At 49.3% G+C, this 14287-nt stretch overlaps 1 protein-coding gene across 1 annotated transcript in view; it reads left to right on the top strand.

The window, feature by feature from the left end:
* BMERB1 (bMERB domain containing 1) overlaps positions 1 to 14287 on the top strand; it is an 88686-nt gene that overhangs the window by 69269 nt on the left and 5130 nt on the right. The window contains exons 3-4 of the mRNA XM_004705756.3: positions 7741 to 7814; positions 14056 to 14170. Coding sequence (XP_004705813.1) covers positions 7741 to 7814; positions 14056 to 14170 — 189 coding nt within the window. The remainder of the gene's footprint in view (positions 1 to 7740; positions 7815 to 14055; positions 14171 to 14287) is intronic.

Below are 14287 nucleotides of genomic sequence, written 5' to 3'. Positions count from 1 at the left end.
CCGGAACTGTCAGTCCCGTTGTTTTCTCCTCCAGATTGTTCATCCAGCCTGTCCTATCCAGACAGGCCTGCCATTCTTCTTCTTAAAAGCCAGATTCTATGATTATTTACTCAGCATACATATTGAACAAGTATGGTGAGAGGACACAATCCTTTTTTTTGCTCCCATAAAGATCGATTTATACCCTTGTTAGCCCAAGGGACAGTTTTATCTAGTGAAATTGACTCTATGACAATGGGTTGAATGTATCAACAGAGAGTATGAATACGATTATGGTAGTTTCTCCAAATACTTGTTGAGTTAAAATGTACATTGGAAAAGTCCATTTTTAGTGCTATATAATTGATAGTCCTAATACAGATAAATACCTAAATACACATAATAACTCCATATAGTAAAAGTACTTAAACCATTAGCAACATTAATAGAATTCTATATAAAATATGGAAGTTTTAATTACATTTCCACCACTCAACAAGTCAAACATTTTTTCCTTATTCATTATCCAACTTTAATATGCATATGAAATAACAGAAAATAGCATGGCTTGGGTCAGGCACAATTCACTCTTCAAACAATCTACATCCTTGCTTTTCAACCCTTGAAAAGGGGCTTGTGCAGACTTTAAAAAAAAATCATTTTATTGGGGACTCATACAACTCTTACCACAATCCATCCATCCATCCATTGTGTCAAGCACATGTGTACATATGTTGCCATCATCATACTCAAAACATTTGCTCTCAGGGCCACCCTACCGTGGCTGTCCATTACGGTATGTTGCTAGGCAGTGTTTCATCAGCTCTTGTCCTCTCCCCACTAAGGGAGTGTCAGCACTTGAGCTCCATGTACTAGAAGCCTCGGGCCAGCGGTCTGGTCAGAAGCAGAAGCAGGGATTTGGGGGGGGTTATCTTCAAGCTGCACCTGCAGTAGCAGGAGTTCCCTTTTTACTACAAGTGTGTGGTGTGGAGCAGTAGAAAGACCCCAGTCTCCTCCTTTCATTGATACTTAAACACGTGGGGGAGGGGGAAAGCCTATTGCTATCGAAAAGAACTTGTTTTTTCTTTTTCACGTCGAGGTGGTTTTGAGGGACAGTGGAAACTAGTGTGTTCAAGGGTGGGGTGTGGGGGTGGCTTTAGCCTCTTGAACTGCCACTGGGTAAAAGCATTTTAAAGGTCTTGATTGTAAGGATTGGGCAAGGTTGGGAGGTGCTGGCGCTGAGAGGGAGAACCTGGTGGATCAGGGAGCCATAGCTAGGTAGTCAACTCTAGTGGCAATTGCTGGCACTTGGAATTGCCTTCCAGTGCTTGGCATCTGTGTGATGCTGGGCAATCTTCTTAACTTCTGTAAGCCCCATAGAGTGTAGAGGAGCCCTGGTAGCGCAGTGGTTAAGCACTCTTGGCTAACTTGAAGGTCGGGAATTTGTGTGCACTCACGGATCCACAAAAGAAAGTGAGGGCAATCTGCTTCTATAAAGACTTCCAGTCTTGGAAACCCGATGGGTCAGTTCTGCAGAGTGTCGCTCTGAATGCAAATCAACTCACCAGCCACGGGGATGGATTGTGGGATCCCCGGGTGGTTCAAATAGTGAACACGATTTAGGAGCCCAGTTCTGCCCAGAAGCACCCACAGCCTCCAGGAGTCCGAAGCAACTCATGGACATCTGAGGATGAAATGATACGGCTCTGGGCCCGTTTCCTAAGTGCTCAGGTGAACGGTAGGTTGGGCTTGTATTCACATGGGAATGGGCCAGATTGTGGGGGAGGGAAGGGTTAGGAAAAGAGATAAAAGACTGGTGCATGCTCTTGGCAGGGGAGGTTGAACGGAAGGACCAGGTGGATCCGTGGGCAGAGTATTGCTAGCCCAAGGCAAAGCAGTGTCCTTTGCATCAGGGATCTTGAATCGCCTTTCCCCTGGGTGACTTGCCACTGCCTTTGAGACATGCTGGGACTCTCTGGAGCAAGCAGCAGCCCCCACCTGCCCGCGCTCGTCCTCAGGTTTGTTTCTCTCAAAACCCAGCACTGGCTGGACCCCTCTGTGCCCATTTGCGGGCCTGCCCTCCTTCCCCGGTCACACGTTTACTGATGTACATCACGAGGCGATGTGTGAAGACCTCAGAGGGGAAAGACAACGTTCCTTACGGTGTTCACAGCCCGTGCACGGGTGGCTATCGGGAGGACAGGGTGTGGTGTGACCAGGGAAACCATGGTGTCTGAAGGAAGAGGACTTGGGCTGCGAAGGGCTGCTGGGGTTTATGCTGGCGGTGGCTTCTGAGGAGACACAGGGGAATGTCTACTGGGGCTTTGGTGACCCAAGACGGGCCTGTGTGAGTCTCCGAGGAAAGAGGTGGCATGAGACGAATGAACAAACAAGTTTAAAAATCATGCTTATGATTATTATTTTAAGATAAAGCATACAAAAAAGTAAATGAAATGTCCTTCAAAATGACCATTGACGGAGGCGATGTCCGTGGATGGGTGAAGGACCCAAGGGGCAAAGTTAGGAAAATCCCGAGACATAGCCAAGCTCCTCCAGGGAAGGAGTTGACGGGTCCGGGCCTCAGGACCTAATCTCAAGCGGTACCAAGGTCATAACACTGGCACATCGGCCACAAGGTGGCGCTCTCTTCCCCCACGCCGGTGAGCAGTGACGAGTCCTGACAGCTCGCGGTCAGTCACCTGAGGTGTCACTCTTGGTGAGATAGTTTATTGTGCCAGCCTGTCTAACACACTTGGTCTCTCCGTGAGCAGTGACGGGTTCTGACAGCTCGTGATCAGTCACCTGAGGTATCACTCTTGGTGAGATAGTTTATTGTGCCAGCCTGTCTAACACACTTGGTCTCTCCCGGTTTAGAGCAATGAGGAGCAAAGACAGGTGAAAGACAGAGGGAAACAATTCGCCCAAGGGACGAATGGAGCCCTCTCAATCAGCCGTCACCGCAGCCTGGACGCAGGGGCAAGACATTATGCAATGCTCCCACCAAACGGCCTTTCCCTGCGTGGGTCTGGTAAGAGGCTAGGGGAGGAAACGGATAGGATTCACCTGTGAGTAGTTGTGAACAGGATTCCCTGGAGTGCCATCCTGCTGTGTATCGAACCTTCGGAAAAGCAGGAGGAGGGATCTCATTACCAGCAAGAGCCAGCAGTGGAGCACGTCCTCTGGACCCGAGATCCCTCGTGGATCCAGAAGACAGCTCTGCCATCAGAGCAGCAGCAGCAGCAGAACCAGGAGCCAGACTCTGAAACAGTGCTGGGCTCCCCAGCCACGGAACGAGTAAAGCTGAGGGCTTTGTGCAGCGGGGTGCCTCTTAATTGGGAAAGCTGGGCTTGCTGACCCACGGAAGTGGGGCTGGTGCACTACTGGAGTAGGGTGCCTCTGGGCACTTAGTTCGGGGAGCTGGGTTTGCTGACTCACGGTGCTGGAGTGGAACGCCTTCGAGTTGAGGCTTACAGCAGAGTGGTGTGTCCCTGTGGGTGTTTCTTAACAGATCTGAAAGAACTTTGTAACATCTCCTGAAAAACACCTGCGTCCTGAGCATCGCTCACTTGTGCTTCAACTTGCCCACTTCACGAATAAACCCTTTAATCATGAATATCGCCTGTGGGCTCTGTGTAGCCATGGCAGTGGATAGTAGACCCTAGATTTAAAGTAGAGACTACTAATGAAGGCAGCACACCAGAGACGAGAAGGACTAGATGGTGCCCAGCTACCACCACCACGTGCTCTGACGGGGTCCCATCCGAAGATGCTGGGTAGAGTGGGGAGAAATGTGGAGTAGAACTGAAAGGCATGAAAGAGATGAGGGTTACTAGTCAGGTAGAGGCTGGTGGGCCTCCTGATACTGTGGATTTTAGTCAGTCACCTTCCAAGTCTGTGATTGAACTCACCCCCACGCTGGGTTTTCAGCCCAACAACAGACAGGTTTATAAAGGGAATGTTAATGCATCATGAGGTGCGCACTCCTTAGAATAATAAACCCTTTGAGATCAAAAGGGCATCAGAAAAGAGGTTCAGAAAGGAGGAAGCAGCAGGTGGGGAGCAAGAATGGATGTGGGAACCAGCAGGAGCGGTCAAAGCAGGTCACCGAGTCTTTCCTCCTACAGCGTGGCAGGTGGGTTTGAACTGCCCACCTTTGGGTTAGCAGCCGAGCATTGTAACCAGTGCACCACCGAGGGCTTAATTATAAAATCCTGGAAATGGATTGAGGAAAATGCTTCCAAGGCCCTTGACTTAAATGCCAAATTGTCCCCCATTTTCGACTCTCATCAGCCCACAGGACATTTTTGCCACTTTTCCTGGAGGCCTGAAAGCGGCTCTTTTCTTAAATTCACATGTGATTGAACACATGTTCAGTCCCCAGGAGGGATGGTGAGAGATGGTTCTAGGAGGTCCAGCTGTTGACATGCTTGTGCAGCAAAACTGATTATTGCTCAAGCATGGCGGATTCAAGTAAAAATGTCCCCAGTCCTGCTCACAGCCTTGCTTACCACTCACCAGGGAGTGACCGAATCAAGAAAGCCAGCCAAATTCAATCAGTTCTGACTCATAGACATGCTACCAGACGGAGTGGAACTGCCTCTGTCCGCTTCCAGGGCTGTCCTTCTGTACCTGCAGCAGAGGCTCACCTGGTGGGTTTGCACTGCTGACACTGTGCTTAGCAGCCCAACCTCTAACCCACTGTTCCACGCAGGCTCCTACTCGCAGGGATAGAGTGTAGAAAACACGAATTAAGGGACTAAACCAGACTTAATACCTCCTTCAAAGAGTCGCCATGCGTGGGAATTGACTCCGTGGCAGGGCGTTAGGGTTTGGGTTTTCCGTGGTGTGGAGGATGCACCCGCTACCCTAGGGCAAAAGCTGGCGCAGAGCCTGCAAGACCGCATCACCCCGCACTTGTAGGGAATCTCTGCCAAGCTTAGAGCCACTAGGCACAGCCCACTGCCCTACTGGAGTCTAGAGAAGAAAACTGCTTGGGGCCCTCCTGTAGAGACAATGGGATGCCAAGAGGCTCCCCGGCCTGGATGGCTTGCTTAGATTCTTGGTGTCTCTCAGAAGTGAAAATTGAGTCAGGAGACCCACCACACAGCAGGTGCCTAAGATGACTGATTTATTGGATGGACTAGCAAATCATAGGCTCAGTGGACAATATTCCCCTCTCTCGGTCTCAGTTCGATTTCTTCATCTATGTCAATGAGGGTCCTTCCGGCTCCAGGAACTTGCTTAGCCTCCAGTTATGTACCATGATTCGTTCTCTCTGAGGATCAAGGAGCAGTCAACCTTTTCTGCGGTGCCACACAGTAAATAAAGATTTTAGGTTTTGAGGGTCCCAGGCCTCTGTTGTGACTCTTGCAGTGTGACAACAACCATCGAGAAAAGCACTGGTCAGCGAGGGACTTGACTGTGTTCCAGTGAAACTGTATTTATCTTCCCTGAACTGTGAGCTCCGTGTAAGCCACGCTCAGCGCACGGGTTGCCCCAAAGCTGGCTGCAGGCAAGTGGAGGCCTGGGGGCTGCTGCTTGTCAACCCCTGTTGAGAGTTCATGCGGAAACGTGACTTCCAGGATACCCTTTTTGAGAGCCTTTGCACAGAAAATGCAAACTTAGTTCTGGTGGACTGAATTGTATCCCCCCCCAATCAATGTGCCACTTGGTGAGATCCCCCCATGATTTAACTAGCCAATCAGTTGCCGCTGATTGGTCACAGTGCCTTCCTACAGGCTTTGTTAGTTCCCGAGCCACTTTGCTGCTCAACAGCAGGGTGACCTAAGGGGCTAGCTTGTGTCCAGGATGTGAAGGGCGCATCCGGGAAAGAGGCTCTGGGAGGCCTCCATGGAAGCTAGTCGGTCTGGGGTTTTTCCTTGTTGTTGGTTTGGTTTTCGTTTGTTTGCTTTGAGAAGGAATTTTCTTTCAAGGTCCATCTGCTGAGTACATTTGTGGGGTAAAATCTACCCATCTAGCTCTTCAGGGTAGATGAGTCCATGGCTTGCGTAGACTCTTGTTGGCGATCTATGTCATGTTGTAAATTTGATTATGCATTTGTTACTTTCATAAACTGAAAAAGAAGAAATAAGGACAAAACAGAGCATGCCGCAGGAGCTTGCTCAAATAAAAGTAAACAGCTGAGCACTAGGAGGAGCTGTTATTATTCACAGTGATGGATCATTTTTAAGTAAGTGGGATAATGGGTAGGCTTTTCCCCCACCTCCTTTTTAAAAAAATCATTTTATTGGGGGCTCGTACAACTCTTATCATAGTCCATACATTCATCCATTGTGTCAAGCACATTTGTACATTTGTTGCCTTCATTGTTCTCCAAACATTTTCTTTCTACTTGAGCCCTTGGTATCAGCTCCTCATTCCCCCCCCTCCCTCTCTCCCTCCCGGACCCTTGATAATTTATAAATTATTATTATTTTGTCATGCCTCACACCAGGGGTCCTCAAACTTTTAAAACAGGGGGCCAGTTCACTGTCCCTCAGACCCGTTGGAGGGCCGGACTATAGTTAAAAAAAAAAACTATGAACAAAGTCCTAGTCACACTGCACATATCTTATTTTGAAGTTAAAAAACAAAACTGGGGAAAAAACACCCGGAGGGCCGGATAAATGTCCTCAGTGGGCCGCATGGGGTCTGCGGGCTGTAGTTTGAGGACCCCTGCCTTACACTGTCCAATGTCTCCCTTCACCCACTTTTCTGTTGTCAGTCCCCCAGGGAGGGGGTTATATGTAGATCATTGTGATTGGTTCCCCCTTTCTCCTCCACCTTCCCTTTCCCCTCCCCTCCTGGTATCGCTACTCTCATTATTGGTCCTGAGGAGTTTATTTGTCCTGGATTCCCTGTGTTGCTAGCTCTGATCTGTACCCATGTATGTGCTCTGGTCTAGCTGAATTTGTAAGGTAGAATTGGGATCATGATAGTGGGGGTGGGTGGGTAGGAAGCATTAAAGAACTACAGGAAAGTTGTATGTTTTATCAGTGCTATATTGCACCCTGACTGGCTTATCTCCTCCCCGAGACCCTTCTGTAAGGGGATGTCCAGTTGTCTACAGATGGGCTTTGGGTCTACTCCACACTCCCCCTCATTCACAATGATTTGATTTTTTGTTCTTTGATGCCTGATACCTGATCCTATGGAAACCTCATGATCACACAGGCTGGTGTGCTTCTCCCGTGTGGGCTTTGTTGCTTCTCAGCTAGATGGCCACTTGTTTATCTTCAAGCCTTTAAGACTCCAGATGCTATATTTTTTGATAGCTGGGCACCATCAGCTTTCTTCATTACATTTGCTTATGTACCCATTTGTCTTCAGCGATCGTGTCGGGAAGGTGAGCATCATGGAATGCCTGTTTAATAGAACAAAGTGTTCTTGCATTGAGGGAGTACTTGAGTGGAGACCCAATGTCAATTTGCTACCTTAATACTAAACCTATAAATATATTTACATATGTACATGCCCATATTTAGACCTCTATAAATGCCCGTTGCCTCCCAGTTCTTTCCTCTATTTCCTTTTACTTTCCTCTTGTCCCACTATCACGTTCAGCCTTCATTTGGGTTTCAGTAGTTCCTCTCGGTTACATTACCCTTGATTAAGCCCCACCAGGCCTCCTACATCCTCCTCGCCATCGATTTTGGATCACTTGTTCCCTTGTCCCTTCCCCCACCTCCTTAAAGAACAAGGGGGGTGGTTCTAGGGTGTCCTGCCAACGTAACCTGTCACGTGGTGCTCCTGTTTCCCCAGGATGGACGACATGCAGCTCTGCAAGGACATCATGGACCTGAAGCAGGAGCTGCAGAACCTGGTTGCCATCCCAGGTAACATTCACACCTTGGCCGTCCGTGAAGCAGCTGCTCAGAGTCTCCAGCCTGCCCACCTGTCCCCCCTGGGTCTGGAAGATGGAGTCCATCTCCTGCCCTCCAGGTCTCCTCCTTGTAACACCGCCTTCCCTGACCGCATAGCTCAAACACAACTTTGAATCAGGCACACCCGAGTTCCAGTCTTGGTTCTATGACTTCCTGGCTTTGGGATCTTGCGCAAGTCACTTCACCTCTCTGAGACTCAATTTCACTTCCTTGGAAACTGAGGAGGTCCCCACACTGAACTCAGCGTGGATAGAGTGCATTGTGACAAGTGCCCGAATGCAAGTGCGTAGTTTTTATATCTGGCCCACAATATGAGTTCCATCAATCTGAGTAATGATTGGTTGTCCCGGTGGGGGATGTTGTGGGCTGGCTTGAGAACTATGGGGTCAGTTCAACTTCCACGTTTTAACCCTCTGAGGACTAGTGCAGAACTCTATCCAAGAGGCAATTACTGGAAGGACCAAGGTGTTTCCAGGAGGCCGGGGCATAAAGCTCAGCACAACCTTACAGGGAGCTGGAATCTGGCATCAGAAAGTGGAGACGGCCCTTTGGCATTCACCCTTTCTTTCCTTTCTCACTCCCCCTCCCTCTTGTATGCGTTTCATTTCTCCCTCTCTCCAGCACCTGGGCCAAGCACAGCCATGAGGCACGCAGGTGTCCAACACAGAAGTCCAGGGTCCCCGTGTTAACTCCCCAGAGACTCTGACAGATCCAGCATCAGCCTCTGTCTCTGTGTGCCAGGACTCCACCACAACAAAATACCACAAGTCGGTAGCTTAAAAGAACAAACATTTCTTTCCTCACACTTCTGGAAGAGAAAAGCTCACACCAGGGCCACGTCCAAGTTCCTGTGTGGCTGCTCCCTAGTTTCTCGTGTCTGCCAAGGACCCTCGTGACTCTCTGCTTGTAGATGGGCGGCTGTCTCGCCAGTGTGAGGCTCGGAGGCACCTCTCCGAATTGATTAGGTTTAGGACCCATGCTACTCTGTGTTACCTCATGAGCATAATTTTTTTAAAACCCTCATTTCCAAACAGGGTCATATTTATAGGTACAGGATTTAGAAGCTCCATCTTTCTTTCTTTAAAAAACAAACAAACACTTTTATTGGCACTTCATCCATATATCATACAACTCAATAGTTCAATCATATCAAGAAGAGTTGTACAATCATCACCACAATCAATTTGAGAACACTTTCTTCTTCCTTGCACTCACTGTTATTTGGGTAATTATTATTTTTTGCAATTTTGGCAAAAATAGACACAACAAAATGTTCTCCAATTCAACTTCTACATACATAATTCAATGTCATTGATTTTACTCTTCATGTGGTACACCCATTGTTGATATTCCCTTCCAAATTGTTCACCACCATTAAAACGAACTCAATGTTCCCTAAGCAAAAACTCTTCCCCCTTCACCGTGGTAACCATCGGTCAAGTTTGGTTTCTTTCTTTCTATTCTTTTAGAAGTTCTCTTGATGTAATATTCATATATCATACACTGCCACAGTTAAATTGCTTTTTAAAAGAGTTGTATATCTACCATTAACATCAGTTCTAATGTTCCCTCCTCCCTCCTGCATTCATTGATTGCTCCCTCACTCCCCTCCCCTGCCTCACTTCCCTCCCCCCTGCCATTTTTCCCCCCCTTCATGCAGGAATACAGGGATGGGAGGACACAGTTCAATTCAGGATAGCCCCATGCCTAGGAAATCCCTCTTATCCCCTCCAATTCCGTTCCCTTCACCCACCTTCTCTCACATCCTCTTAAGGATCTTTCTCTATACGCCATGGGCTATTGCCAGGTTTCTAGATGGATTTTGCTGGCTTTGGGGGCGGGGGGAGGGCAGGGGGAGGCTCGTAGCTCCTGGCAACACATCCAGGACAGTATTATGTAAGGAGAATGCCCATGACCAAGGGAATCATGGGTCAGCACATGAATCAGCTCCTCAGTAGGGGCAGAGGGAAAGGTCACTCTGATTGGTGGGAACTCCTGGGGCCCTTCCCACCTTGACATCCGCTCAAGGACAAGCCACCAGGCTTCACCCACCACCATAGCGCTGGGGACGCTGAAGCCTTGGGCACCTTCCCCAAGACATGACCATAGCATCTCCCTCAGAGAGGTGTTGGGAGGATCAAGCCCGTGTTCCCAACTGGGGGTGCCTCGGATATGCTTGGTCAAGTACGGAGATAGTTTTGATCGTCACAACTGGAAAGGTGAGGCCCTGCGACCGGCATCTTTGCAGGTGGAAGCCATCGATGCCGCAGAGCATGCTCCAAGCGCGGGGCACCCACATATGGAACTGTCCAGTCCTGGGTGGTGCCAGTGGGAGTCCGTGAAAAGAGGAGGAGCCACAGAGTGGTGGCAACAGTGGGCTCAGTCAGGACCATGGCCGTGAGCATGGCCCCGGACCCAGCACTGTTCCATTCTAATGTCTGTGAGGCCACACCGAACAGCAACACGCCGGTGGGGCAAACAGGTCAACGCTCAGCCACTAGCCAAAAGGTTGGCCATTCAAACCCACCCAGAGGTGCCTCGGCAGAGGCGCCTGGTGATCTCCCCTTCAAAAGGCCCTGGGAACCCTCTGGAGCAGTTAGTTCCGTGTGACCCTGTGAGCGGGCCGACTCCCTGGCAGCTCACAACCGAAGCTGCGAGCGCACAGGGTATGTGGACCAGGGGACACAAGCCCTCTTCTTCGGTCACACAATGCAGACTCACCTGGGCTCAGGGCTTCCTAGACCAGGCAGAGTGCAAGAGCATGGTGAGTGGGACAGGTGTCCTGCATGGCACAAAGGGTTAAGTGCGGGGCTCCTAATTAGGTTAGCAGGTCAAGTCCATCCCGAGGCTTCCTGCCTGGAAAACCCTATGGGGCAGGTCTGCTCCACACATGGGGCGCCAGGAGTCAGAATCAGCTTCATGACAACTGACAGTAATGACATTGACCGGTAGGAGTCCTTGTGGGTGGAAAACCCTATGGGGCAGGTCTGCTCCACACATGGGGTGCCAGGAGTCAGAATTAGCTTCATGACAACTGACAGTAATGACATTGACTGGTAGGAGTCCTTGTGGGTGCCAATGGCTGCTGACCCCTAGATGGAAGGGTTGTGTCCACTAGTGGAGGCGCCTCGGAAGAAAGACGTGGTTATCAACATGGGAAGGGAAACGATTGGCCATTGGAAACCCTAGGGAGCACAGTGGAGTCACCATGAATCAGAGGCAACTGCATGGCGACCGGCTTCCGTGTCAGTCATATGTAGGATGAGAGCCCCTGCATGAAGCGACAATGACAGTCCAAGCTCATGAGTAATACGAATCATACCCCCCACCCCCCAAAAAAGAGCACTTACCATTGGCACCCTAGCCTTATGCAATTGGCTTTTTATTCATTAACTCAGTATGTATTTCTTTGGGACCTGCTTCCGTAAATATTTCATATGGCGGGCTCGTGCAAACATAGCGTCCCAGCAAGCAGGGAAGAAGAATCAGGATCAAGAGCCCACATCTGGTCCCAGGAGTCGGAGGGCACACAGACCTCCTCTCTCCCACCTCTTCCCACATTCGGGCACGAGCTGCCCCTCCCAGAGCACGATTTCTCTCAATGGGACCACATGGAACTCAGAGAAGACTCATGGTTGGGTGGGTGGGGGGGTGGTTATTAGGAAGGTAACAAGTTACGATCTGGAATCGGGAACGATTCAGGATGTGGTTCTTAGATCGGGACAGTTTCTCAGTCCTCTAGGCAAGACTCGCTCAGTCTTTCTTCCCAACCTGCTGGAACCAGTGTTACAAAGCCAAAGACCTCTGCTAGTAAGTGCCAGGGATGAAAGCCGTGCCGCCAGGCAAGGCTCAGCCCAAAGACCCTCTGTGGGTGTGCAAACCCAGCTCTGTCAAATGCCTGGAGGCACCCCCCCTAGAGGTCAGGCATGAGGCTCAGTCCTCAAAGCGACATCCTCGATCGCCCACATGTCCCAATTGGCCCGTAGAACACACTGTGTCGTGTCCTGATTGCTCTCCCATGGGCACTGAGGGTGGATCGAAGTCAGGTGAAATCCGCACAATTTCAAGCGTTTCACGACGCCTGCTGGTTGATTGGTCCCACGGGGAGGGTTTGTGTTTTATTTTGAGCTGTGGTCCTTCCTGCAGACTTTAGTCCTGATCTTCATCCGTCAGTACTTCAGGTCCTCTCCACTTTCAGCAAGCGAGGCGGTGTCGTCCGCACCTCACAGAGGCTGTGTCCCTCGTGCCGTCCATCTTCTCCGAGTATTTGCTCATCAGACAGATGGAATAAGTACAGTGGCAGACATACATACATCTTTCCTTATTTGATTAAAAGCTCACTTTATTGGGGGCTCTTACTGCTCTTAGAATAATTCATACATCAGTTGTATCATGTATATTTGTACATACGTTGCCATCATCATTTTCTAGACATTCACTTTCTATTGAGCTGTTGGTATCAGCTCCTCTTCCCCGCCCTTTGTGACCCCTTGATAAATGATAAATGATTAATATTTCATATCTTACACAGACTGCTGTCTCCCTTCCCCCGTGGTTTCTGTTGTTTGTCCCCCAGGCGGGTGTGTGTAGGTGTGGTTATGTGTCGGTCATGTTGATCAGTTCCCCGTTCCTCCTTTCCTCTCCCCACCTTCCCCCTACCCATCTGGTATCGCTACTCCCATGCTTTCTTGTCGGTGGTCCAGGTTCTAGATTTTCCCTGGTCTTGGCGCGGCTACCACTGACGAATCGACCGTGAAGCGGTGATGCCGCACTGGACTGAGCTGACCCCACACGGGCTGAGCTGATGCCCGGACATTACAACACTCACAGGACGCAGCAGCACACTTAAACAAGCTTCATTAGCAAAATACCTTCTCTGAGAAGAGAATGGGCACCTTCTCTTAGGAGGGCGCCAAGAGCAAACAGTTCACAGGTCTTTATACTTTCTAATTATTGATCATTTATTTTCGGGCTCTTTCCTGATTTTAAACCACGCAGTATCCCCTCTTGGTCTCTGTAAAGGTTCCTCATGAGCACAGTGGAGTGTTCTGGAATTCTTATTCTTTGCGATGTTATGCAAAATCTGTCAGGACCACACAGTCACCTGCCTTTCCAGAGTCATGGAAGTCCATGTAAGCATCTTTCTGGCAGTCTGTTTTCAACAAAGACCCATCTGATATCAGCACTAATGTCCACATCCTTGTCTGGCTCCGGCTTGAATTTCTGCCAGCTTCTCACTGGTGTGGCAGCTAGACCTTGATAGTTACCATGTCTTGCCATCTTGACTTCTAAGGAGCATTCTGGTTGTTTTCCATCCGAGATAGGTTGGTTTGTTCTCGAAGTCCATGGTCCTGTCGATATTCTTCACCAACACCGTAACTCAAGTCCCTAAGTCCGTTTGCGGTCTTGCTCACCCATTGTCCATCTTCCACGTGGATACAGATGACCGAGAACACCATGATTCGGCGCAGTTACACCCGAGACCTCAGTGACATCCCTGCCTTTAAAGAGGTCTTCTGAAGATTATGCAATATGCACTTGCTTTCTTTGAAAAACAAAACAACACCATTTCATGACCACTTTCTCCACATGTCGCACAATTCAATACTCAGTCACATCCAGAAGCGTTGCACAGTCGTCACCACAGTCAGTTCTAGAACATTTTCTTCTCCTTGTGCTCATTCATTGAATTCTTTTCTCATTGTGGCAAAAATACACACAACAAAACACTCTCCAATGCTACAACTTCGACATATATGTCAGGGCCATTGATTATACTCTTCACGTTGAACAGCCATTACTGATACCCTTTCCAAAGTATTCCACCACCATTAACATAAACCCAATGCCCCCCTAAGCAACAACTCTTTCTCCTTCACCCATGGTAACCATTGGTCAAGTTTGTTTTCTCTCTCTCTCTCTTTTAAAGTAGTTTTCTTGATATCATTTTAATCCATGGTTAAATCGCTTTTAAAAAGAGTGGTAACGACATCATCACAATCAGTTCTAGTGCTCCCTCCACCCTCATTTGGTTCCTTCACGGCTGCTTCCACGATGCTGATTCTAAATCTGGTCAAACCACAGGACATTCCTGCAATTGAACCGTGCCACCAACATAGGGCTGGCCCCTCGGCTCCAGGGCTTCTACCAGGCACGTTCACCTGTTCCTCTGCCAACATTTTCTTCTTTCCAGAAAACGAGAAAACCAAGGTGCAGAAGCAGAGAGAGGATGAGCTAATCCAGAAGATCCACAAACTGGTGCAGAAAAGGGACTTCCTGGTGGACGACGCGGAAGTGGAGCGGTTAAGGTCAGCGGGCTGGGGGGGGCCGCCATGGAACCACCCAAACTTGAACACACACACACACACACACACACACACACACACACACCCACCCTTCTCCAGCAGGCCCAGCTCCCAACCGGC

Source organism: Echinops telfairi, unplaced genomic scaffold (genome assembly GCF_000313985.2).
Source record: "Echinops telfairi isolate 266 unplaced genomic scaffold, ASM31398v2 ScPeMD7_5;HRSCAF=22, whole genome shotgun sequence".
In the NCBI taxonomy this organism is placed as follows: domain Eukaryota; kingdom Metazoa; phylum Chordata; class Mammalia; order Afrosoricida; family Tenrecidae; genus Echinops; species Echinops telfairi.
Note: the sequence above shows the minus strand (reverse complement) of the source record. Positions and strands in the feature narration are given on the sequence as shown.